The sequence below is a fragment of the Sus scrofa genome, chromosome 12 (assembly GCF_000003025.6).
Source record: "Sus scrofa isolate TJ Tabasco breed Duroc chromosome 12, Sscrofa11.1, whole genome shotgun sequence".
NCBI classification, from domain to species: domain Eukaryota; kingdom Metazoa; phylum Chordata; class Mammalia; order Artiodactyla; family Suidae; genus Sus; species Sus scrofa.
In genome coordinates this window covers 13,594,708-13,622,162 of record NC_010454.4, presented here as the reverse complement: position 1 = coordinate 13,622,162, position 27,455 = coordinate 13,594,708, and the positions used below count along the sequence as shown (strand labels likewise).

Genomic DNA, 27,455 nt, shown 5'->3' with positions numbered 1-27,455 from the left:
AAATTATAAGATTTAAAAGTTGGAAATCTACTTAAATAAGAAATGGATTCTGAGTGAGAGCTGGAGCGTCTTGGAAATAAACTACACAGGCTTTAAGTTCATGGTGTTTGGTGTTGTGGTCTGGATAGTGAGGGTTGTCAAGCCGTTGACCACTCAGTAAGTGAGGTGGTCAAGGCTCTTTTCCTTCTCTGAGCAGAAGCTTGTATTTGGAGTAAGAAAACATTCATGAAGTAAGGATTCTTTTTCTGCCTTTAATATATTCATCAGGTAGGAAACTCGGTTTTTTATGTGAGGTAAATGGAGAAAGTGAAATCAAAAGATAGTCTTATTGGAGTTCCTGCTGTGGCAAAATGGGATCGGTGGTGTCTTGGGAGCTCCGGGTCTCAGGTTTGGTCCTTGGCCTGGCACAGTGCGTTAAGGATCTGGCGTTGCTGCATCTGTGGTTTAGCTTGTGACTGCATCTCAGATCTGATCCCAGGCCCGGGGGAACTCCGTATGCCTTGGGGTGGCCAAAAATGGGGGAAAAAAGTCTTATCAACTAAAAGAGCATTGTGCTACATGTCATATGTAGGTTAAATTCAATCACTGATTTTTTTTTTTTTTTAAGGCTGCAAGGTTTTTAAACCCTCACTGAGAGTATCATTAAGAAATTAATTTAAGGGAGTTCCCGTCGTGGCGCATTGGTTAACGAATCCGACTAGGAACCCTGAGGTTGCGGGTTCAGTCCCTGCCCTTGCTCAGTGGGTTAAGGATCCGGCGTTGCCGTGAGCTGTGGTGTAGGTTGCAGACGCAGCTCGGATCCCGTGTTGCTGTGGCTCTGGCGTAGGCCAGCGGCTACAGCTCCGATTTGACCCCTGGCCTGGGAACCTCCATATGTCAAGGGAGCGGCCCAAGAAATAGCAAAAAGACAAAAAAAAAAAAAAAAAAAATTAATTTAAGAAATTAATACAAAGGCGTTTGGTGTATCTGTTGATGTTTATTATATTGATATTTGCCCTGTGAAGTAAGTCAGTAACCAAAAAGTCCTTTGAATAGATGCCGACTATATTAAAAAAGATAAATTGATACTTGATTGAAACTTCTACCCCGGAGTTTTGATTAAATAGATTTTATGGTAATTAAAAATGTTTGGAAAAATGTTTAGTTAATAAGGGTGACCATTTAGAAATATCTCTGGGTCAGGCTCTCTGAAATATGTCATTTTATTTAATCACATTGTGATATAATTCCAATTTTATGGGTGAGGAAACAGATTTTATGAGAATAAGTAACTTGCTTAAGAGCATAGAGCTAGGTCAGAGTGGGCCTGTGGTTCTGAAGTGAGGTCTTTCTCTTCTGAAGGGTCATGCTCCTTCTCTTTATCCTAAGTTACTACCTGTGTGCTCTTTAGGGTTTTCTAGACATTATTCTTTTTGGTAAAATAAACTTGGGGGGAAGGAAAATGGGTATTTTATATTGTAGAAGAGAAAAAACTGAGGCTCAGAATCACTTAGATAATCATTAGTGGAGTAGGACAAGAATTTGGGTCTTCAAGCTTCTAGTCCATCCAGTTTTTCCTATTGACCAGACTTTTAAGTTGGGATGCAGTCCAGTAATATTTAATTACTTGTTCTTTAGATCCACTTACAGTTTAAAAAAAATTCATGTATTTAAGCTTCTTTTTTTCAACAAGAATTAAAACCTTTTTATTTTGAAATAAGTATGGATTCATAGAAGTTGCAAAGATAGTACAGAGAGGTCCCATGTACCTTGCCTCCACTGGTTACATCTTATGTGACTATAATACAGTATCAAGACCAGGAAATTAAGGAGTTCCTGTTGGGGCTCAGTGGGTTAAGAATCCGACTAGTATCCATGAGGAGTGAGTTCGATCCCTGGCCTCGCTCAGTGGGTTAAAGAATCTGGTATAGCTGCGAGCTGTGGTGTAGGGTGCAGACGCAGCTTGTTTCCCGTGTTGCTGTGGCTGTGGTGTAGGCCAGTGGCTGCAGCTCCAGTTCAACCCCTAGCTTGGGATCTTCCATATGCCGAGGGTGCGGCCCTAAAAAGACAAAAACAAAACAAAAACCAAAACCCAAAGAACCGAAAAAACCCAGGAAGTTGACATTGGTTCAATGAATATGTATAATTCTATGTTCATGTGTAGATTTATGAACCACCAACCCAGTGAAGATACAGAACTCTTCCATTACGATGAAGATCTCTCTTGTGCTACCCTGTTTTATAGTTACACTCACCATCCTCCCTCCCTGCATAATCCCCGGCGACCACTGATTTGTTCTCTCTTTAATTTTATCATTTGGAAAATAGTACATAATGGAACCATATTGTATATGACCTTTTTAAGATGACTTTTTTCGCTCATTGTGTATTTGAGATCTGTCCAAATTTTTGTGTGTTATCAATAGTTCATCCCTTTTTATGGCTGAGTTGTATTCCATAGTATGGCTGTACCATAGTTTCTTCTCCAGTGGGAACATAATCTTTCTGGAATAGGATCTTGACTTTCACTCTTCATTTCACCCGTAATGCCTCTTAACTGTTCTTACATTTAAGCTGATAGGAATAAAAGGTTAGATTATAGAATACTGATTTTGGAATAGAATATAAATCAGGAATAAATAAATAAATGACTGTTTATTTAATATTTGAGTTAAGATTGAGGACTGTTAACCCTATAAATACACAGACTCTCTTTTTCTTCTGAATGGATGATTAAGTAAGCAATAGTCTTTGAACTGAGGTTCTTTGAACCTCGTTTTAAGTCTCATCATGGTTGTATGATTATGTGTTCTAGGCCTTTTCTTATATGCAGAATGTCAGTTTTAGTCATGAATGACATTATAGATATATTTCATGTTGTTTTCTACTCATGCAGTAATGTTAGTGTTAATTTTATATTACTGAAATTATACATAAAAGAGAAGATTTATGAGTTCCCATCATGGCTTAGTGGAAATGAATCTGACTAGCATCCATGAGGATGCAGGTTCAATCCCTGGCCTTGCTCAGTGGGTTAAGAATCTGGTGTTGCTGTGAGATGTAGTGTAGGTCACAGTTGCAGCTTGAATCCAGCATTACTGTGGTTGTGATGTAGGCCGGCAGCTACAGCTCCGATTCAGCCCCTAGCCTGGGAACCTCCATATGCAGCGGGTGCAGCCCTAAAATTAAAAACAAGAAGATTTAAAATGAGTAGTACCTTGTCTTGTAAAATCTCAATAAAAACTATACCAAATGGGAGAACTCAAGTTAAGATTATTGTGAACACCTGAAAACACAGCCTTCTCCATAGGGCAACGAAAATAGAAGTGCAGCAAAATGTTTTTCTCAGTAAGCAGATTATTTTTGAAATAAGTAGTAAGCAAATCAGCCATGGGAACAATGAAGTAAGGAAATGCCTTAGCGGAGGATTTTCCACAGTGAGGATTTCCTCTGAGTGCTTACAACGTCATGGCGAGATGTTGACTCCTGAAATTGAAATGAAGGTGGTAAAAAAAAGTTTTAAGATTAAAAAATACAATTAAATTTTTTTTAAATTAGAGAATATTTCTTTCAGTTTTTGAACAATTAACAGAGGTTACCTTTCCTATAAGCAGCAAATGCATCTTGGAAATTAAGATTCTTTATAAAGAGGAGGTTGAAGACTCTGCAAGCGGCATATTCTCTCTCTCCCTTCCTCTCTCTCTAATGCACACGCAGTGTACGACTGGCTACTTTTGCAAATACCATTTTAGCAGTGCCTTCAGCAAAAAGTTTATTTAAGCCTATAGAGGAGATAAAATCTTTTAGGATGTTCTGGGGAACCATGTTTCAGATGTGTTTTTTATGCTCAATTGTGTTGTCAACCTTTTACCATGTATAATTATATGTGTATAGTAATGAGGAAGTTGGGGTATATTCATTGAATTAGCTTTAAAATTTAAGCTGAAACATGAAAATAAACCATGAGAAATGACCTGTGTTTCTGTAGTATGAAAATATCCAGAAGGAAGGAGTCTAAGAATCTTAACACTGAACTGTAGTTGAAGGAAAGTGTTCTTCCAAAGATATACAATAAGAATCTCAGCTTTAAAGTTTATTGCATACACATATATAAGCATTTTTTTCTTATTCCTTTCAATTTGTGGTTTATTACAGGATATTGATATTGTTCCCTGTGTTATACAGTAGGACCTTGTTTTTTATCCATTCTATGTATTGCATCTGCTAGTCCCAAACTCCCACTCCATCCCTCGCCCACCCCCATCCCTCCTTAGCAACCACAAGTTTGTTCTCTCTCTCTGTGAGTCTATTTTTATTTTATATATAGGTTCATTTGTGTCATATTTTATTTAAAAAATTTTTGGGGGGCCACTCCTACAGGATGCGGAAATTCCCGGGCCAGGAATCAAATTTATACCATAGCAGTGACCTGAGCCACAGCATTGACAACGCCAGATCCTTAACTGCTAGACCACCCGGGAACTTCTGTGTCATGTTTTAGATTCCACATATAGGTGATACCATGTGGTATTTGTCTTTCTCTTTCTGACTTACCTTGCTTAGTATGATAATCTCTAGTTCCATCCATGTTTCTGCAAATGGCATTAGTTTGTTCTTTTTAAACAACACATCGGTTGTGTATATGTACCACATCTTTATCCATTTACCGATTGATGGACATTTAGGTTGTGTCCTTGTCCTAGCTGTTGTGAATAGTGCTGCTATAATCATAGGAGTGCACGTTATCTTTTTGAATTATAGTTTTGTCTGGATATATGCCTAGGAGTGGGATTACTGGCTCATATGCTAATTCTATTTTTAGTTTTTTGAGGAACCTCCATAATGTTTCCCACACTAGCTGCACCAACTTATATTCCCACCAACAGAGTAGGAGGGGTCCCTTTTTTCATACCCTCTCCAACATTTGCTATTTGTAGACTTAAAAAAAAAAAAAGTTTTTGGCTGTATCTACGGCATGCAGAAATTCCAGAGCCAGGGATCAAACCTGAGCCACAGCAGTGATGAGCCACCACAGTGACAGCTGCCAGATACTTAACCACTAGGGAACTCCCAGGTCGTTTGTCTTTTTGTTGTTGAGTTGTGTGAGCTGTTTGTATATTTTGGAAATTAAGTGTTGGTTGCATTTTTTGCAAGTATTTTCTCCCATTCTGTAGGTTGTCTTTTTGTTTTGTTTCATTTGCTGTGTAAAAGCTTGTAAGTTTGATTAGGTCCTATTTTGTTTATTTTTGCTTTTATTTCTATTGCCTTGGGAGACTGACCTAAGAAAACGTTGGTTTGATTTCTGTTAGAGAATATTTCACCTATGATCTCTTCTAGGGGTTTAATGGTGTTATGTCTTTAAGTCATTTTGCTAAGCTTGTTTTAAATTATCCTTCTTGTTGTAGTTAATTCTTTACAGGCAAAGGGAATTACATTTTAATCCTTTTGATGGCCAGGGGCTATCAAACCCTTACAGAGGCTATTTTTTTTGGAACAGTTGAATGAATACTCCTTTAATATTACTCATTTTCTGGTTCAAAACATTCCAAGTAAGACATTTTCAAGTGTTAGAAAATCTTACAAAAACTTAAGAATGAGAAGGGATAGAGACTGGACTTAAGCAACATAACTAACGTGTTCAGATTTCCTCGTTTGTAACTCTCGGGACAGGAAGGAGTTGTGTGCTTACTGTGGACTTTCACAGATAGTTGGTGGGAAGAGAATTTATTTGTAAAGAATTTTAATTTTTTTACACTTGTTTAAGGTTAGATTATATTTTAATGTCACTTCTTTTGGCAAGTTCAGTTATTATAGCTAAAGCAAATTTAATAATACTCTTGGCCATACTTTGTTTTCTTTCAGGCTTTTTCAAGATGTTAAGATAATACGGGAGCAGATTGGCAGCATTGCCGTTTGATTTTATTATATGACACAATGGCAGGATAGCTTAGTTGACTATTTCTTTGCCATAGTTCTTCACATGGGATCTTTAAGACAGAAGCCGAATTGGATTTAAAGACAACACTTGGAAGAAAGTCCCTCAGTAGTGCTTCTTGTCTAAAATGTTTAGAGAGAGGAAAGGGAAACATAATTTTGACAAATAGTGAGTCAAACATCAATGTAGTGGAAGAACTTTTACAAAATAAAATTTAGCAAGTACATTCTACAAAACCAAAGATCTTTGAAAAGTGTAAAATATCATGTCATTTAATACTTTTTAAACATGACATGATTGTCTGAGATTGAAATATTCCTAGATTTCCCCAAAACATTCTTCAGCTCGTGACAACTAGTTTCTTAATATCCTAGTTCCTAGTTCTTCAGCAGTTTTCAATACAGTTTTATAATTTTTAGAGGGAAGGTGACATCTAGGGAACCTTAAAGAGGAGATTGTGCTAGACACTTTATATAATTCACACGCTCTTTAGCACAGCCTTGTTAGGTCGCTACTGTCGCCTCCCTTTTACAAGGGAGGACACAGGCTTAGCAAATGTGAATGATTCAGACCTTGGTAGGACTGTCATTATTCTTCAAAGCATTTCACTTGCGTTACATCATTTGATCCTTGCAGCACATTTTTACATGTTTCAGTTTTACCGATCACCACACTGAGGGCCAGAGAGATAAAATGACTTGCCAATGGTCATATTTGAATAGTTTTAGGAATACTAAGATCTGAGGGAGATGTGGGCTTACTGTGGAATTTTCTAAGATGCTCAAGACCTTCTTAAGGATACTTCATTGGAGTTATTTGTGTATTGGAATTATCAGTTGAGGGCATGAGTGATCTGTAACATGGACGTGTGACAACACAATGGCCTAAACCGAGAGCAATTGAATAAAACCTTGAATACAGAGACAGCAACTTTCAATTGAGTAATCTGATTTAATAAAGTGTATATAAAGTAGGTATTTATTGCAATGTTCTTTTTAATAGTTAAAAATTGGAGCTGTTTTGGATCAAGGGACAAGTTAAATAAATTGTTGTATCTACTCCGTGGAACATTGTAGCTAATAATATGATCAATATAAATGCTGTAATGTCATGGGAAATATTGAATGTGTCAAGGGGAGGTAAAGCTGAATGCAAACTGTTATATTTACATCTGCTATAATCATGTAAAAATTCTGTAAATATTGATCAAAATTTGAAGAGAACATGCGTAAGTGAAAACAGTTTTCTGGTTGAGTGGTGAGTTTATGGTAAACTTCTGTATAGGATTTTATTCATGTTGTTTTGTTGTGTTACTAAAGTTGAACCAGGAGTTTCCCTGCGGCTCAGTGGGTTAAGGACTGGGGTTGTCCCTGCTGTGGCTTGGGTTGCTGCTCTGACACAGATTCCATCCCCAGTTCTGGAACTTCTACGTGCCATGGGTGTGGCCAAAAAAAAAAAAAAAATTGAACCATACACAAATGGATATCTTCAGTACAACCCAGATCAGTATATCATGAACAGATCCCATAGACTTTAAATGCAGTATATTATATTGATATTTAAACATTTCCTTGAAAATATTTAGAAAAAAATGTAATTTCCAAAATATTTCTTTCCAAATTATTTTCTTGCAAAGGAAGCTGAAGTGTGTGTAAACTAAAGTTGATTCTTGGACTTAGCAATAAAAAGAAGGATATAGATTGTTTTATTGATTGAACCATTAGCAGTTAGTGAGAAGTCATCTCATATGACATACATAAAAATGAATATATTCTGTATTGTTACAACCATGTGCTCCTTGTGATTGTATTAAATTAAATCTGTAAACCCTTGCAAACAATTTGGGTAACATTTTCTCTGGCCATTTGACAATTGGGTTCTTAGTTAATCTTGCTGGTTTTGATAAAAGCTAATTCCTTATTTTTTTCTTTTTAGGGCTGTACCTGTGGCATATGGAAGTTCCCAGGCTAGGGGTCAGACCAGAGCTATAGCTGCCGGACTTCTCCACAGCCACGGCAACACAGGATCCGAGCTGCATCTGTGACTTACACCACCGCTCGAGGCAGTGTCAGATCCTTAACCCATTGAGCAAGTGCAGGGATTGAGCCCGCATCCTCATGGATACTAGTCAGGATTTTTACCACTGAGCCATGACGGGAATTCTGATAAAAGCCAATTCTTTTTTTTTCCCCTCAGGTTTTTTTTTTTTTAAATTACTCAAATGAATTTATCACATCTGTAGTTGTATAATGATCATAACAATCTGATTTCACAGGATTTCCATCCCACGGCCCAGGCACATCCCCCCACCCCCCAAACTGTCTCCTCCGGAGACCATAAGTTTTTCAATGTCTGTAAGTCAGCATCTGCTCTGCAAAGAAGTTCAGTCTGTCCTTTTTTCAGATTCCACATGTCAGTGAAAGCATTAGATATTGGTGTCTCATTGTATGGTTGACTTCACTTAGCATGATAGTTTCTAGGTCCATCCATGTTGCTAAAAATGACGGTATTTTGTTCCTTTTAATGGCTCAGTAATATTCCATTGTGTGTATGTACCACATCTTCTTGATCCACTCCTCTGTCGATGGACATTTAGGTTGTTTCCATGTCTTGGCTATTGTAAATAGTGCTGCAGTGAACATCGGAGTACATGTTTCTTTGAGAGTCATGGTTTCTCTGGTAGATGCCCAGGAGTGGGCTTGCTGGATCAAATGGTAGTTCTATGTTTTAGTTTTCTGAGGAATCTCCCTACTGCTTTCCACAGTGGCTGCACCAATTTACATTCCCACCAACAGTGTACTAGTGTTCCTTTTTCTCCACACCCTGTCCAGCACTTATTGTTTGTAGACTTTTGGATGATGGCCATTCTGGCTGGTGTAAGGTGGTACCTCAGAGTGGTTTTGATTTGCATTTCTCTAATGATGAGTGATGTTGAACATCTTTTCATGTGTTTCTTGTAAAAGCCAATTCTTAATTGTTTAAGAATATTAAAATGTGAGGAGGACTTTATTCAGCAAGTATCTCTACAGTTTGAAAGCCCTCATTTACCCAGAAATCATAGGTTGATCAGTATTTTCACTGGAGAACTTTTAAGATGAATTCTCATGATTTTGGTGTGATCTTACCTGGCTGTAGGCTGTAGAGGGTTAGATTTGTTGATTGCCCATGTTTTTTCTTGTCTTTATGCATGTCTTGGACAGAACTGAAACATCACTGGTTTCCTCTAGTGCTTATAGTTATTCTTTTAGCACAAGAGAAGTCATACTTGTGATAGTGTGCTAATGATCAAATTGAGAACAACGTGTATTGAATGTCATGTGGTTAATGATGGCTATTCTTTCATGACAGTGTTGGGAGAAGGACTGGCCAAGGGAGATGGTGCCTTCCAGGCGGTGCTTTGCTGCATGCAGCTTAAAGGGAAGCTTCAACCTGTATCCAGCATTCTTGCCAAGTCTCTGACAGGAGAGTCCCTGGTATGTTGCTGAGTTCTAAATTTTTTTTTTTTAATTTTATTTTCCCACTGTACAGAAAGGGGATCAAGTTGTCCTTACATGTATACATTTTTTTCCCCACCCTTTGTTCTGTTGCAACATGAGTATCTAGGCATAGTTCTCAATGCTTGAGTTCTAAATTTGAATGTCCAAAAAATGGATTCATCCATTCAACTCCTTACATGTATTACCTGGGTTCCTCTACATCTCCTGTCAGAAATCAAAGTTTACAAGTGTCTTGAGATACTTATTTCTCTTCAACAAGCTGATGTTTAATCATTGGATTCTTGTAGTTTGTGATAATACATATAAGAATTGGAGATACTTTTTAAAAACCTTTGAAAGTATAGAATAACTAAATGATTTTCTTTAAAGATATTATTTAACAGAACATGGAAATATTTTTGACTTTCAAATATTTTAAAATACTCCTGTGGGTATATGATCTTACAGAGTTCCTAAATTCAACCATTTATTTTTGAAATGTTTATACTTACCTAAACTAAGTAATACTTTTGTTTTTGAAGATGTTATATTTGTAAGTTAATATTTATGACTGTTCTGATGGAGCTGTCTAATTCTCTTCAGACTTTGGGATAAATTTTTGTGTGTAGTTAATTTTCTAGAGTTTTTGTTTTTGAATGAGATCATTGAAAGACTGCTTTTTTTTTTAACATTAGAGTTGGCAGTCTATAGAAATTGGAAGGAAAGAGATATAACTTTTTTTTTTTTTACCAGTTGGTAACTGTTATAAAATTTGCTGATAATTTTCAGGAATCATAATAAAAACAGTGAAGGAAGAAAATATATGTATGAATTCTCTGTATTCTTCTGAATTAACATAAATTGTGGAAAGCCAAAGCAAAGTTGTGTTTTCACTGCAAATAAATACATATTTGGTAAAAAAAAAAAAAGAAAAGCAAGTTAGGAAAGTACTTTGTAACAGTCCATCTCAGAGGGTAATTTAGTTATTTTCAATGGAATTATTGGATAGTGAATTGTTTAGTTGGTTTAACAGCATTTCTTGATTTCACCAAATTAAAAAATGAATATAAAAGCTAGAAGGTATTATTAATATAGCAAAAGTGTATAGCTCTTTAGTTGTATATCTCTTCTTTATTTAGGTAATTCTATCCTTAAGGAACTTTTCCATATAGGTTAAGCGTATTATAATTTTTACCTGTTGAGTTTCTATATTTAAAATTAGGAAGGAGCAATTTGCTTTCAAATCTCAAGTGAAATTTGAATTTCAGAAGAGTGACTGTTTTATATATTTTCCTTTACCAGCTTTAGTAATGAGCCATCTTTAAGCAGTTTGATCATTGTTTGTGAATCTGAGTCATGAGTAACTGAATTCACCATTTTACAAATATAGCCTATTAGTTTTAGGAAAGAGAAGTTAAAAAAAGGTTTATTTTATTTTAATTTGTCTCTTCACTTCTCCTATCTTGCTCTTCAGTGACATCTATTGTGAATATTTTATTAAATTAATTTATGCAAGATGACGATAGTGTTTTAGGGCACACCATGTATTTTGTCCTGTTCATCTTTTTAACTTGCCACTTAGATGGTATTATCACCTCTAATGGTAGTGATAATGGGATGGGAGATGAGGATAGCATTGATATATATATGTTTTTTAACAGATAAACCTTAGAAACAGCTGAGAAAGTCCCCATGGGAAATAACTAATATACTGCTTGGTTTTTTCCTTTTTCATTTGCCTTTTCAGAATGGGATGGTAACAAAAGATTTGACAAGACTAAAAACACTTCTCACAGAAACAGAGGTAAGACTATTTCAGTGGATCTCTTTAGGAAGAGTTTAACTCAGTCTGGCTAGTAAGTGTTCTGTGTTAAACTTTGGAAAAATCAGTGGGCATCAGCAAGGCTTTAAAGGTGGGGTATTGGAACCTCGGGACTTCCTGTCACCCAGCTTGGTCCCATCTTCAGAACTTTGCTTCCTCTCAAGGTGCCTGTGCGTCCCAGGTCTTCTGTTCTGTCCCTAATTCTTGTGAGCTGTCTCTGGCCAATACATGGAAAGAGGTTTGGGAAATTTTAGTTTTTAACTACATCTGGCTCACTGTCATTAAAAGTGGGATAATCCTCAAGCTTCTGTTTTTTGGGTTTTTTTTTTCCCCCTTTATTTTTAATTTTAATTTTTTTTTTAGGGTTGCACCTGAGGCATATGGAGGTTCCAAGGCTGGGGTCAAATCAAAGCTGCAGCTGCCAGTTTATACCACAGCCATAGCCACACCAGATCTGAGCCATGTCTTGGACCTACACCACAGCTTAATGGCAACGCTGGATCCTTAACCCATGAGCAGGGCCAGGGATTGAACCCATGTCCTCATATATACTAGTCGTGTTCATTACCACTGAGCCGCAACGGGAACTCCAAGTCTTCTGTGTTTTTAAGCAACTAAATGAAGTCAGTGATTTAAGCACTATTTTTTAGGGATTGATTTTAGGTGATGGATAATGTGGATCAGGGTAAATGGTGAACGAAAATGTGATCTGGAGAAGCACTTGAAGGCCAAGGGCAGTAGTGGCATGTAGAGGGCCCATGGCTTTGTAAGCTTCAATTTCTATTCCTCATACAGGCATATTAAAAGTATTTTTATTTACATGTCTCATTTTATTTTTTTCCTTTTTAGGGCCATGCATGCTGCATATGGAAGTTTCCAGGCAAGGGGTCAAATTGGAGCTGCAGCTGCCGGCCTACACCACAGCCATAGCAATGCCAGATCCGAGCCACCTCTGTGACTTACACCACAGCTCATGGCAACACCGGATCCTTTAACCCACTGAGCGAGGCCAGGGATTGAACCCACATCCTCATGGATACTAGTAGGGTTAACCTGCTGAGCTGAAATGGGAATTCCTACATGTCTCATTTTAAAAATGGCCATTTTTGTCAGCTTTTATGATAAATAGAAGTCCGTGTAAAGTGATTGTTTGGCTTATTAAAAATTGGCACCTACCATGTACTAGGTAGTTGTTGCCAGGAATATAACAAGACACCCAGGGTCCTTGTCCTCTGGGAGGTTAAAGTCTCAGAGAGGAGATAGACAGTAAATAAATGAGTGAATTAAACAACTACAGGTATAATTCACATTGAGGTAAGTGGTATGAGGGAACAGAATATGCTTCCTATGATGGAAGAAGAACCTGGAATGGTTGGTGACGGAACGAGACACTTAAGCAGAGCCGAGGGTTGAGAAGGTACAGGTCTTGTGGAGTGTGAGATGGAGTCTCTCATGTAAACCTTGACCTCCTGTAGATTCCTTTCCCACTTCAAATTTTTCACAGTTCATACCAACACATAAGTAAGCAAAGAAGATAATCATCATAAATTACAAAAGCTGGATAAAGATACTGTTTGTTTTGTCACAATAAAATAGGCTTTGAGTTCCCACTGTAGTACAGTGGGTTAAGAATCTGACTGCTGCAGCTTGGGTCACTGTGGAGGTTGGGATTTGATCCCTGCCTCTGCACACTGGGCCGAGATCCAGCCTTGCCACAGCTGCAGTGTAGGTCACAGCTGCAGCTTGGATTCAGTCCCTGGCCCAGGAACTCCTTTATGCTGTGGATGTGGCCCTAAAAAAATTTTTTTTTCTTAATCTTAAATTGTCTTATGAATTAACTGAGAATCAGTAAGTTCTAATTAACTTCAAAACCATTTTCCTTCTTGTATATATATAGTCTTTTTAATTTCTAAGAAGTAAAAGCAGATAGTATGTTTTAGAGTTTTAAAATGAGAACCTAAAATAACCTTTCATTTTATTAAGATTTTTGGCCTAATTCTCCTCTCTTACTACCTTAATTTGAATTATCAGCTTTATGTCTGATAATCACACACAAATACATACAAAATTTTGTTTTTAGTATTTATAATCCTGTTGGGTATGAAGTCACAAATATCCCTTGGCTTTTGTGACTATACTTTGGGAATATGTGACTTACATTTTGTATATAATTTCTTTTCTGTCTAACCAAAATAGTATTTTTGGTAATGAACTGGTACCATTAAAAAAAAAAATCCATCTAGAAAAAGCTAACAAACAATGTTGTCCTTATTATTATTGCACCTGGTATATTTAAAAATAGAAACAATTTGTTATTTAAAGATTGGGCTGAGCTAGTATTTTATTTGTAAATGCTAGTGGATTAGAATAAAGGCATGGAACTAAAGACTGAGTAATGAGGGCAAAAACAATACATCTTCTTTAGAAAATATATCAAATCGGTAGGTTTGATTGTAAATTTATAGAATTTTTTTTTTTTTTTTTTGTCTTTTTGCCATTTCTTGGGCTGCTCCCACAGCATATGGAGGTTCCCAGGCTAGGGGTCTAATCAGAGCTGTAGCCACCACCCTACGCCAGAGCCACAGCAACTCGGGATCTGAGCCGCATCTGCAACCTACACCAGAGCTCACAGCAACGCTGGATCCTTAACCCACTGAGCAAGGCCAGGGGTCGGACCCGCAACCTCATGGTTCCTAGTCGGATTTGTTAACCACTGAGCCACAACGGGAACTCCTGTAAATTTATAGAAATTCTCGCAATGTGCAATTTGGCTGCTTTCCCTGAAGGTCTTATTAATGACTGAAGATCATAAGCTAATTGATGTTGCCTTTCTGTCTTGGGGTCTGTCTTTTTGTGGTTGTTGTTTTCTTTAAAACACTAACACAGTACCCTGCAATTTATAAGCCACAGTGGCCAAATATTCAGCCCAGGTTTGAGCTCCACATTTTTACCCACTCTTCTGATGAGATGTGCTGTTCACCAGACCCCACCAGACTGATAAGTACAGTGTCAGCACAGGCCCGTGCTGCCCATGTGCTGGTTGCTGTAGAGGCTGACTCCTGAAATACACCATGTATGTCTATGCTTAACGCTTTGTCACCAAAACACTTTTTCCTTTTTTTCTTGCATATTTGGTAACTTTTATTTTGCCACATTTTTTAAAGGAGATACTTCCAGTTCATACTCGAAGTGAGTTTTTAGCTCTTGTATTTATGAATTCTGTGTAATTGGAATCATGTTTTAAGGGCTAGTGTAGGACTATGCCTCTTAGATCTTGCTTATAGAATTTTAAAGGATTTTTTTCTTTTTGGTGACCATAGAGTCTTTATAATGTGAATAGTTACTCCTGATTTATTTGTTAGCCTGTATCTTATATTCAGTCCTCATTGTACAAAAAGAATGTATTATCTTTAAAAACATTAGGGAGTAGTTTGAGAATCAGAAGGCATTTTCCCGTTGAAACAGTGTTATAGTGATTTAGATGTAGCCCAACCTGAAAAGGGTCCTTAATCAGTGACATGTAAATTACAGTGAGATTACTGGCACTTATGACACTTTTTTTCCCCTATGGTACAAGACATTGCAAATTTCATCTTGGGACAAGGCTTTTGCCTTCTGATTCAGTTCACCATTTACAGAGTGCTTGTGCTGCTCAAGGTTCTGTAGGCTTTGGAAAGCTGAATTATCCATGCAGAACAATTCGCTGGGCCAGGCCAAGATGCACATAGCTTATGTACCCACAGGGTAGTGTGTGGTCAGTAAGTGCTGAAGTGGAAGTACAGGCAGGGCAAGGAGACAGAGCACCCTGTGGGAAAACCAGAGAGGCTGGAGTGTAGGAACCAAGGTTAAAGAAAGGGTGGAGGCAGCTAAGTGAAGACCCAGAGGTGAGTTCGTACAGTAAGTTGGCCATCAACTGGTTCAGGGCTAGATGAGACAGGCAGTAATGAGGCTCTTACCTAGCTCAGTGGCAGTGAGGGTAGAGTATGAGCAGACATGACATTCTAGACCTAGGTGGGCAAGATTTGAATACTCAGCGCAGGACAGAAAGGAAGAGTTCAAGATGGTTTTTAGGGTTTTAGCCTGGCTCTTTCTTGGGAAGATGATTCCATTAACTTGAGATAAAGAGCACTGAAGGAAGATGAAATTTGGGGGAAAGTTGATGAGTTTTATTTTAGACATACTGTGTTTGGAGTGCTTGGGCGATCATCCATCCACCCATCCATCCAGATTGACTGAGCCTTCATTCATTATGCGCCAGATCCTAGGAAGCGCAGGAGTGCCGAAAGGCAGCTGCAGCCTGTTGACAATGGATCTGCACACGGCTGACAAGGATCCAGCATATAAAATGCTGTAGGATAGAGCTGGTACTCAGTTGAAAGTGGGGATATGGAGCTTTGTGTAAAGTTAGAGCCAAAGGGGCAGGTTTAGGATTTATCTGCACTCAAGGAGTCAAGAAAACCAGGAAAGCAGAGTGAGTGGTTCCCCAGTCATTGCTCTTTTGTGGGAGAGGGGCTCATCCCAGAGTGAGGGGGCCTTGGCGGGGATGTGCTCCCAGGTCCTGAAGTGGTGCTGCTGCACTTGGTGCAGGAGGAAAGGCACCTCGCTAGCCGGTCATATTCTAGATGGTAGAAGAGAGTGAAGTACCTGAAAGGATGGAAGGTGCTGCTTCCTGGGGTTCAGGACTGGGGACTGCACTTCTCTTCTTTAGCTCCTGGTGTAATTTTTATGAAAGGAATCTCTGTCAGTTTCCTTAATGAGGGCCACTCAAATACTTCTTTTCCATATTTAAATATAGTTTAACATAGAGCAAAGAGCAAAAAACACCAGTTATAATATTACTATCTATTAAAAATTTCTAAATATTTGATCTCAAGCTTTTTAAGAAAATCTTGAAAATGTCCACGTTTAAGTCAGCATCAACTCCTTATTTCTTATTATAAAAATGTCTTTCATTTGAAAAATTGCAGACAGCAACTAGTAACGTCCTCTCTGGATATCATGTGGAAGACATAGACGAGGGTAAGTACTAAACTGTGTCCCTTCTGGTAGCTGTGGTTCTGAGCATTGCTTTTTTATTGATTTTGGGAGGAGGTTCACTGAGTTACAGGACATGTTAGTGGAGGTGTAGGAGCGAATATAAAAACTTCATTTTAAGAAGGAGTGTGGATGAAAGCATTTCTTTCTTAGAATAATAAGAGTAATGGAGGTGGGAGGTAACGCCAGAAGTCATCTATTTCATCTTTTCTCCATGTACCTAGTTCTAAATTTAAGCCTCATTCTTAGCCATCTGTAGAGAGAGGGAGATCTTTTTTCTTCCTGTCTGGTACAATTATTACTTCTGGAATAATTGTACAGGCTAGTACAATTATTACAGGCTCGTACAATGATTACTTCTGGAAGTTCTGACCTGTAGGCTGAGCTGTTTCTGCCACAATTAAAAAGTGCATGATTTCCTCTTCTGTTGCCAGAGGAAGGTGAAGGGAGCCCAGCATTCACTGAGTGCTTGCTAAATGATGTCTGCCGTGTAGTGGCTCTCGCAAAACAAATACTGACTTCTTAGAGCCCTTTTTTAGCCTAATGATGTTCATTACGGTTCGGTAATTTTGTCAGCCACACAGAAAACAAAAAACCTCATGGTATTCAGAGGTAAACAAAAGTTATTTTTTAGCTCATCTCAGAGTTCAACTTTTTGAACTTTATTTCAGTAATAAAAAAGGATGATGTTATGCCATAGCATGTGTCAGACAAACCCTAAGGACTGTGGATGTTAACGTGGACCTTCTCACTCCATGTGCAGTGTTGAATTGGTTTTTATAAAGTTTCCTTCCAGGATACCGTCATTTTCTCATTCCCGAAGTAGTTCCTAATAGAGACATAGCTCATGCTTAAGAAATGACAAGCATTCCAACATATCCCCCCTTTAGATGTGAGGGAGGAGACTGCACTGGAAATATGTCCACCAGTTGCTGGGATTGAGTCAGGGTCATTGCCTTGTTTTAGCTGCTGTGTAACTGCTTCTTCAGTGACTTCTAAGTTTCATATGGCTAATTGACTTAATTCATTTGATTGGTAGATGATGGTGTGTTTGGAGGGTTTATAATATTTATAGTATTTCTTACACATTAAAATATCACAATTATCAGCAAGCCTCAAATGATAAGACTATATCCTCATTACTCTCTAGGATCTTGTAATGGTTGGCATTTCCGCCCACCACCTAGGGGAATCACAAGCAGCGAGGAATATACTTTGTGTAAAAGGTAACGTGAATTTTTTTTTTTAAATCAATGACATGTCTTTATTCAAAGCATAGTTAATTTTCCTTCGCTTTTTGAAAAGTAGTAGTTCAGATTTAAAGGAGATACTATATGAAGGAAAAAGTATAATGATTAAAGAAAATGGTTTATTTTCAGTTTGAAACAGAAGCCATAATGGTCATTATCATTAAACAATAAAAATCAAAATCATATTGATGAACCTTCTTTTAATTATAAATGACAGTGGTCTAAATGTAGATTAAGACTTTTGTAATACTAGTTGGATTATTATGATAGTTTAATTGCTGGTCTCTTGTTTATATGCAATTTACCTAAATTATGGTGATCGAAATTGAAGTTATGTAAACGGAAGTAGAGCATAAAATAAAGAAATGTTAAATTATTTTAATAACTTCTAAAAAAAGAAAATCTGTTATCTTCATGTAATCTTATATAGAACTTGAGTAATTTTTATTTGAAGGGCTAACCTTTCAACATTTAATAATTATATATTAAGGTGGAAAGAGTTACTGAAGTCATATTAAGAAAGGTTCTTTTTTAAGAAATCGTAAATATGGTTTTTTAGATATAATTACTCTAGATTGCTTTTAATAGTGAAGGAGATTTGATATGTAGTTTGGATGATTGAATAGTTAAGAGATCAGATTTGATTTTATAGTAGAAATAAGAAACTAAGTAGTACATTTTGAAAATCCTGATGGCATCATGTTGTAGGACAGGTAGAACACAGTCCTATGCAAAGGAAATATGAGAAAATTTATAGTCCAGGTGAGAGTATTAAACTTTTTTTTTTTTTGCTTTTTAGGGCTGCACCCGTGGTATAGGGAGGTTCCCAGGTAGGGGTCGAATCAGAGCTATAGCTGCTGGCCTACACCACAGCCACAGCAACACAGGATCCGAGCTGTGTCTGCAGCCTACACCACAGCTCAAGGCCATGCTGGATTCCCGACCCACTTAGCGAGGCCAGGGATTGAACATGCATCCTCATGGATACTAGTTGGAGTCATTTCCTCTGCGTCACAGCGGGAATTCTGAGTCTATCAAACTTTTCAATTTTTTAGGGAACTAATTTAAAACAAAGCAACAGAAAGACAGAAAAATATTTGTCTCATTAAGATATACTTCAGAGAAACAAAGGCATGATTTTGAGTGTGTCTTATGAAGCATAAGAGGACTTAATAAATAGCATAATTTAAGTTCAAGTACTTTGTGTACCACCAAGAAAAGCTTTTAAACACATTCATCGTTTCAAATAGGGTGAACCACTTGATAGTTTACATTGTGCTGTGGTTCATTTTGTATTTCTTACTATCAATATTTTTCCAGTTTGAAAAGTATAATATCCCTTTTATCCATTTTACTACTTATAGTTTCCTTTTCATTTTTTTCTCTCATAAGCTCTCTTAGTAATTTTTTAATGTTTCAATTATTTAAAAACTGGCTGTATCTATTGTTTTACAGCATATTTAAAATTAAAAAAATTACTGATCAAAATTTTGCACTTTTATCTGCTTTGATCATTGAGTTGTCAGTGGAATTTTCTGAGTCATAAACACTGAGAACTCATTAGCTATGTCCTTTAAAATAGGAACATTTATGAATTTACCCTTTGAAGAATTTAATCTATTGAGTTAATTGTGATTCTGATATAAAACTTTTATTCTTAGTTTATTTTAAACATCAGAAGTTAATAGTGGCCCAGTAGTTTGATAAATACAGGTAATAGTAATGTAGCAAAGAGTAAAGGCGTTATGTTTTGAAGGTGAAAAGAAGAAGCCTTGAAGTGTTAATTTCAGTGACAGAGTGCATTTTTTTTTCTTTTTTCAGAGTGAAATTCCCAGTATGTGGAAAATTTTCTTTAGGTCACGTCCTTTTGGGAAGTAGGGCCTACCTGTGTTTGATGAGCTAATCCACTTGATGTCAGTGTTGCTTTAGAAAAATTCTGCTCTAAGAGGAATTGTTGTTCTATCACAAAGGAAGCAACCTTCGCAGTGCCGGTTTTTGTGGGTGGGGGGTGGTTATGAATATGATCTGCTTTAGCATCCCCTTATTCCCAAGAAAGAGGTCAGGGAATCTGGGGAGTTACTGTTTTGATTAACTCTTGTAAATGTTCTCTAAGCCTCCTCTTCCTCCTCTGTGCAAGATGTGATAATAATGGTCTTTCAGGAGATGAAGTTTTGTTTTTGTTATTGAAGAGTCAGAAGGAAAATGCTGGAAGTTTATCTTTTAAATGGTCCAACAAAGTATATGATAAAACAGTCTTTCCTATTCTACTTAGATTTTTAGAGCAAGGAATCTGTAGGTATGGTGCCCAGTGTACTTCAGCACATTCCCAGGAAGAACTAGCAGAATGGCAGAAAAGATATGCTTCACGGTTGATAAAATTGAAACAGCAGAATGAGAATAAACAGCTCTCAGGCAGTTACATGGAAACCTTGATAGAAAAGTGGATGAATTCATTATCTCCTGAGAAAGTGGTGAGGAAAATAAACTCCATTTTGTTTGTTTGTTTGTTTTAAACAGTGACTTTGTTTGAGTCTTGATTTTATTTCGTGCTGTGTGTTGGTTTATTTCCCTATCCTCTATATCAAACACTTGATTCTTGATGAAGTGTTTTTATTAGCAAAAGTAGACCCATTTGCTAAAATAAAGAGCAGAACTAAGCTATTTGTTTGGATATTTGCGGGCATTTTATTAATTTGTCTTCATTCAGGGAGTTTTTACTGCCATTTGTTATTGTTTAGTTTTCTTACATCTCTTATTTTAGCTTTATTATTTTTTGTGTTTAAAAAAATAACTGAAAATTGATGTATAAAATACCTTGCTTTGCAAACAGTTCCATCAACATCTTTACTGTTGACGTTTATTTATCATGCCAGAAATTTTTGTTTGTGTTTTTAGGAATAAGAACATGCCATTAACTGCTCTCTGCTTTCAGCTTAGTGAATGCATAGAAGGAGTAGAGGTAGAGCATAATCCTGACCTGTCCGTTACTGTCAACACCAAAAAATCCCACCAGACATGGACCTTTGCTCTTACTTGTAAGGTATGAATTTTGTGCTAATTAAAGAATGTGAATTTTTTTTTCAGTTTTCTGAAAGCTTTTTTGGACCTTAAAATCCGTGTGTTAAAAGAGCATTGGAAATGTTTTAATCTAAGTACATTTTTATGCAGGTTCTATATTGTGATAAAGTGTATTTCTGTATTTTGATCATGAAAGGTACATTTTAGATTTTGAGATAAAATCTTTGCAGATGTTTAGATACTTGCTTATTTATTTATTTGGTGAAGAATTCTTTGACATGTTGTCTTCCAAACTTGAAACATAGGATGGGGTTCATGGCTTATAATTAACTATTTAAAAATTGAATTGTTTAATATGGCAGTTCTAAGATAGTCAAACAATGACAACGTGTTTTTATTTTGGATTTGATGAAATCGCAAATTCTGTAATAATAGGTTTTTAATATGAGACATTTTCTGCAGTGCTTCCCACCTTGAATTATAATATCCAAAGTTTAAGAATGAAGCAAAGTAGAACATTTCTGTGAATATAAGCAGTGGAAAAGTTTTGTGTACTTTTTGGTGACGTTTCTTCCACTGTACCATCTGCATCTTGGGATGAAAAATCTGGGAACATTTAGCTTCGGCCTTGAACCCAATCCAGTGCCTTCAGAGGTAATTGCCCTCCTATGAAGACTTCCTACTTGAGGCTAGAGAAAACTTTTTTAGGCCAAGGGTATGGAAAGTTGGAGGCGATGGTGATACAGGGTGATAGCTTGCCATGGTGAAAAACGAATGTATCACAGAAGGAGCCAGGAGGCTAGTCATGTAGCGTAAATATATCGCTTTTTTGAAAATTTCAGTTTCATTGAGGTATAATTGACACCATAAATATATTATTCTAACAACAGGGTTTTTTTTTAACCATTCTGATTTTTTCCTTAAATGGCTTATGAGTACAATTTGTGATTTTAACATAGTGTTTTAGAAGCATGGGAAAGTAAAAGTCCCTTATGAAAGTATTTTCATTGAAGAGGCCAATTACAGCTGGATTTTTCACCCCCTTGTACTCAACGAATTATTTTAACTTCCTTGTAGCCTGCAAGAATGCTGTATCGTGTAGCATTGCTTTATGATGCTCATCGTCCTCATTTTAGTATCATTGCAATATCTGCCGGAGATAGTACTACCCAGGTATCACAAGAAGTCCCAGAAAACTGTCAAGAATGGATAGGAGGAAAGATGGCCCAAAATGGATTAGATCATTACGTGTATAAAGTCGGGATAGCATTTAACACAGAAATATTTGGAACTTTTCGCCAAACCATAGTTTTCGACTTTGGATTGGAACCAGTACTCATGCAAAGAGTAATGATTGATGCAGCTTCTACAGAAGGTAATATTTAGACTTTTTTCCCCTGATACAATGTGTTAAAAGGCACTATAACAGCAGAATTAAAAGATATGTATTGGCCCCTAAATATTCCATGGCTAGGGAGGGAGTAGTAAGGAAAAAGATCCCAAATTAATTGACTCATTTACCGTGTAATGGGATTAGAATGGTTTGCATTATGCCCTGGTCACTTTGTATAGTCATCAGGAAAACTTGCTTCACGGTTCCCCAGACTTGTGAGTAGATGATCAGGTCTCTTTTGGTCTACCAGCTTCATTTGATGATTTTAGCCCAGTAAAACCTTTCAGTATTAGTTTGGGTAGAATATCATTTTAATGGTAATTGTGAATACACCTGTAATGTCTGTTTCCATGTTTGATTTTGTCCAGTTAACTTTGCTGATACTAGCACATTATATCTGAATGAAAAATCCTAGATACAAGCTTTCATTTGACTTCATGAGTAATAAGGAGACCAAGGTGTCTTTAATAGGATCTGTTTCATGTTCTCAGAAAGAGGCCCCTGGTTTCAACATGTAAACACCTGCAGGAGCTGATGCATTACTTTGTAAATTGTCATGTTATGGCCTATACCTAAATTTTATGTCATGATCCAACTGGATAAGGGAGGGACACGTTAGCCTACATTTCTTTGGCTCTGGTTGGACTTATGGGTGCTTTATTTTATTTCACGAACACTAAGTATTTATTTAACAAACAGTTCTTATAGCAAAGCCAGCCATATGAAACTTGCCATTGTGTTGGCTACAGCTAACCGTATTGGGGAGGGTGTTTTTCATTATGTCCACAGGGTGCCATATAAGAGAACCTAGAAGTTATTTTTTTCATGAGCAAATACTAGGATTTTATTTTTTGGACATAATGAACAGGTGGAGCTGGTTCTGTCTTCTTTCCTTTATCTGTTAGTAAGCTTAAAGCAATGTTTGTGCCGAAATATAACAATTAGGCATTACCTTCTTGTATATGTGCTAATAATATGATTCATAATTCATTTTCTCCATATTTCTCACTTACTTCGATCCCTTTTACTTGTTTTTATTCTGTTGGATTCTGCTTTTGTCATCTTCTTGCTGATCTTTGGAATAAAAATATATTAATTCCCATAGCCAAGCAGATATGATAGTTCACAAAATAAAAATATTTGTTTTATATTTCCTCGTAGAGGAGTCGGCAGTTTTTTTCTGTAAAGGGACATAGAGTAAATATTTTAGGTGTTGCAGGGCAGCTGATCTCTGTTGCAGTCACTCAGCTCTGTGTTGTAGTGAGAAAGCAGCCATAGACAATATGTAAATGGATGAGCATAACTGTGTTCCAGTGAAACTCTATTTTCAAAAACAGCAGCAGGCTGGATTCGTCTTGCATGTAGTGGTTTGTTTATTCCTCTACTGTGACATTGCTTTTAGAGACTAGAACTTGATAACTGCTAGATAGTACCCTTTTTAAATCATAAGGAGATTTAAAAATCATAAAGAGAGATCAACATGCATCCCCTACCCTCAAATATAATTCTAAAGGGATGTTCTTGGCTTACGTGTGGGTTGTAGTTTAAGTTTGCTTTTAGATTGTAGCCTTTAACTCATTTCCCATTTCCAATAAAAATAAGTTAGTAAATGTTGTCAAAAATCTGTACTAGTTAATAAAAGCCTCTTTAATAATGTAAAATGTTAAATATCTGCAATAAAAAGTCAGAGAAAATGATACAATTAAACTAGATGATAATAGGAGTTCCTGTTGTGGCTCAGTGGGTTAAGAACCTGACATAGTGTCTCTGAGGATGCGGGTTCAATCCCTGGCCTCAGTAGGTTAAGGATCTGGTGTTGCTGCAAGCTCCAGCACAGGTCACAGATGTGGCTTGGATCCAGTGTTGCCGTGGCTATGGTGTAAGCCAGTAACTGATTTGACCCCTAGCTTGGGAATTTCCATATTCTGCAGGTGCAGCCATTAAAAACAAAAACAAAAAACAAACAAACAAAATCCCAGATGATAACAAGGGAAGGTGATGATGAAGAAAGAGGATTTCAGGGCACCCTCATGGGCTTGAGAGATTGAGGGTGCTTTGGCTACTTTTGCCTCAGCTATGTGCTACTTTTCTAGTTGGAGAAAAAGAGCAGTGGACAGACTTCAGAGTTAAATAGAACTGGATTCAAATCCTGATTTCCCCCCCCTTATTTCCTGTATGACCCTAGGCAGAGTATTTAATATCTAAGAGTTTCATGTGGAAACGTCTGCAAAATATGGCTAATATATCTGTCATAGAGGATTGTTGTTGAGACTTAGAAATAAGCCTTGCACAATATCTGTAACATAGTAGGCATTTAGTGAATAGGAGCTGCTATTTTTATGTTAGCCATGATTAGGGTATTTTCTAGTTTGCAAATAGAACAAAAAAAGTAGGAAGAGAGAAGGAATTTTTTTTTTTTTTTTTTTTTTTTAAATGAGGACGGAGACTAGAGTGCAGCCAAGGGATGGAAAAGCAGAGATGCAAACCTAAGTTATTGAGGCCATAGCACCTTGACAAGAGAAGTTGTCCAAGATGAATGATGTTTTAAGACTGGTAACTGGAAGAAATACAGAATCTCATTTCTGATGTTTCTAATGTATCAGTTTGAAAATATAATGAAATGTATTTTTCATTCTGATATGGTAGTGGGAATTAATACAGACAGGGATAGCCTCCCATTTGGAACCAATACTGTGCCTCCCCTCTTTTTATAATACTACATCCTTTTTCGTAGTGATCTTTTTGTGTTTGATGTCTTTGCCTGTTTTCTTTTCTTTTTTTGGTCTTTTCTAGGGCCACACACGTGGCATATGGAGGTTCCCAGGCTAGGTAGGGGTCTAATCGGAGCTGTAGCTGCCGGCCTACACCACAGCCACAGCAGTGTGGGATCCAAGCCTCATCTGCACCCTACACCACAGCTCACAGCAACACTGGATCCTTCACTTACTGAGCAAGGCCAAGGATCGACCCCGCAACCTCATGGTTCCTAGTCGGGTTTGTTAACCACTGAGCCACGACGGGAACTCTGCCTGTTTTCTTTTAAACAAAGTTTTACTTCTAACTGGTTATGTTATGAAAAATAATTGAATTAAATCAAGCATTTTCATGAACTAATTTGGAAACATTAAAAGAATTTTACATAGTGAAATTTGTTTTTCAAGGACGTAGAAAACATACTACAAGAGAACAATATAAAATCTACAAAATATATTTTCTGATATTTTGAAATTATAAAAAGAAAACCTTAAATCTAGGTTTAGGCAAGCTGAATAAAATTTGGTTGACCACTTTTGTCATTACTTAAATTAGGTGACCTGTTGTGCTAATTTTTAACTCTGTCTTTGATATTTTTACTACTCTTACAATTGATGTCATCACCTGAATGTTTTGGTTAAGTTCTTAAAATTTTTATTATGTGACTGTGTTTATTTCAGTGTGATTATAGTATACACAGTCCTAAAAGAATTTTGGAGAACTGAAAGCAGGATATAAACAGTATAGTATTTGTTTCTGTTTCTGTCAGTGCTAGTGTTTTTGACTTACTACAGTAGTGTGCTTGTCCGCAAAAAAAAAAAAAAAATAGAGGGCGAAAAATTTGTTTACATGAAATCACAATTGTATACAACATTTGAAACAATAAAAAAAAAAATGTCAGTGTTTATATCTTTTCCTGGAATGCCTGTGTGGATAATGTTCAGAGACATTGAGAACAAGAGAACTTCTCTATTGATCGGTGACAGTGTTACAGTCTGGCTGTTTTCACCACCAGCATTATCTGTTCATCATTTGCTCTTCCTTTGCCTAGAATTAGGAGAAAAGTGTTATTCCAGGAACAGGTTGGCCAAATGCCCTTGAGAATTGGGAATTAAGTTTGGGCTTCATCATGTTTCCATACAATTTTGATAATATACTATAATTTGGTTTCTGCACACTAAGAAATGTATTGATGGTGAAACTAGAATTTGATTAAGAAACATCTTTATGTTGATTACTTCTCCCACTTGATTGGCTGTTCACTGTTTAAGCAAGTTTTTGTTCTTAAATTAATGCTAGGAACATGTATTTCTCTTCCATAAAGTTATAAATCAGGACCATGCTGGACCATCTACTAGCTCAAAGCTGAAATTAATAGATTTATATTAATAATAGGTAATGAGTTCCAGGTACAAATATGTTTGGAAATGCTACATACTTTATTTATTTATTTATTTCCCTCTTAGGGATTCACAGTGCACCTCAATAATTAAAGACTCAGGGTCTGTCAAACTGATTTCATCATGGAACTTATGCCTTGAAATTTGAAATCAAATTACATAGTAGGCATTTCTTTTTCTAATTTGTTGTTCAATATTGAACTAAAAATCTCAATTTCTTATTTATTAATTTAAGTTCCAATTGGGGAAAAAAAGTACAGTTTTTTTTTCTTACATTATTGTTGTACTGTCTAAAGCATTCATCCTCTTCTTTTTGCAGGCCATGAATAAATTTTTTTCCTTCTAGTCGTCATATAGCAATTCTGCAAACTATATAACTTTTACATTGCTTTTTTCATTGTTTTTCCCTTGTTGATTGGATTTAGGTACAGAAAAAGACACCATATGAACTAAAAATTTTTAGGGGATTAAAAACATGCATCTCATAAATTTATGGCAAAAGACAGCTACAAAAGAAGGAAGTTAGTGAGTTTTCCCCTTGCTCAGAACACAGAGTGCCTTATACTCTTTATACCACAACTTTGAGTAATGGAAAATCTTTGCTTGGCAAAATTGATTTGGAATTCTGCTTTGAATATCTGGAAGCTACGTGTTAGAAATTAACTCTTAATTTAAATTCAAAAACTCGATATTGCACATTACTTTGAATCTAGCAATGTCTGTTAACATTAACAGTATGTATTAAAAATTACCTCCAACTGTCAAGTTGTTGGCAAATTAAGGACATGTTTATATATAAAAGTATATAATATTTAATATGGGAAGAGAAAATAAATATAAAAATAGATTTCAAAATTAGTATATTTGTCAATAAAAGATAAAAGTAACTGAGTAGAAGTGTGAGGGACTCCTTCGTTGTTGCTCTGCTATTCTCTGTTACTCTTATTAGCCTCATTAAGAGAATAAAAATAGGAACAGATAATATGGATAAGCTAAGAGAGATTTATCTCTTTTTATTTTCTTTTTCTGGCTGTACCTATAGCATATGGGAGTTCCTTGGCTAGGGGATTGAATCTAAGCCACAGCTGCGATATATGCCAAGGCTGTGGCAACACAAGATCCTTTACCCGCTGCACTGGGCCAGGGATTGAATCCATGCTGCCAGAGGCAATGCCAGATCCTTAACTTGCTGTGCCACAGCAAGAATGCCTCATCTTCTTTGTAGTGATTTTAGTGAAAGGAGCCATGTTCAAAATGGACAGCTGAAATCGTAGTTTGGCAATACTTTGGGAAATTGTTTTATTGTTAATTTAGGCCCTTAAGGTTTGCAAAGCCACAGACCAAAGGAAAAGTGTTGTATCTGATTTCAGAATTAGGAATGATTTCATTTCATT

At 36.6% G+C, this 27,455-nt stretch overlaps 1 protein-coding gene across 9 annotated transcripts in view; it reads left to right on the top strand.

The window, feature by feature from the left end:
* HELZ (helicase with zinc finger) overlaps positions 1 to 27,455 on the top strand; it is a 166,429-nt gene that overhangs the window by 32,817 nt on the left and 106,157 nt on the right. For 8 of the 9 annotated variants that reach the window (XM_021066748.1, XM_021066745.1, XM_021066750.1 and 5 more), the window contains 7 exons: positions 9,263 to 9,387; positions 11,138 to 11,194; positions 16,180 to 16,231; positions 17,397 to 17,472; positions 19,769 to 19,967; positions 20,429 to 20,536; positions 21,592 to 21,889. In XM_021066748.1, coding sequence (XP_020922407.1) covers positions 9,263 to 9,387; positions 11,138 to 11,194; positions 16,180 to 16,231; positions 17,397 to 17,472; positions 19,769 to 19,967; positions 20,429 to 20,536; positions 21,592 to 21,889 — 915 coding nt within the window. Of the gene's footprint in view, positions 1 to 9,262; positions 9,388 to 11,137; positions 11,195 to 16,179; positions 16,232 to 17,396; positions 17,473 to 19,768; positions 19,968 to 20,428; positions 20,537 to 20,976; positions 21,169 to 21,591; positions 21,890 to 27,455 lie in introns of those variants that run through there. The other variant, XM_021066752.1, reaches the window with a different exon arrangement.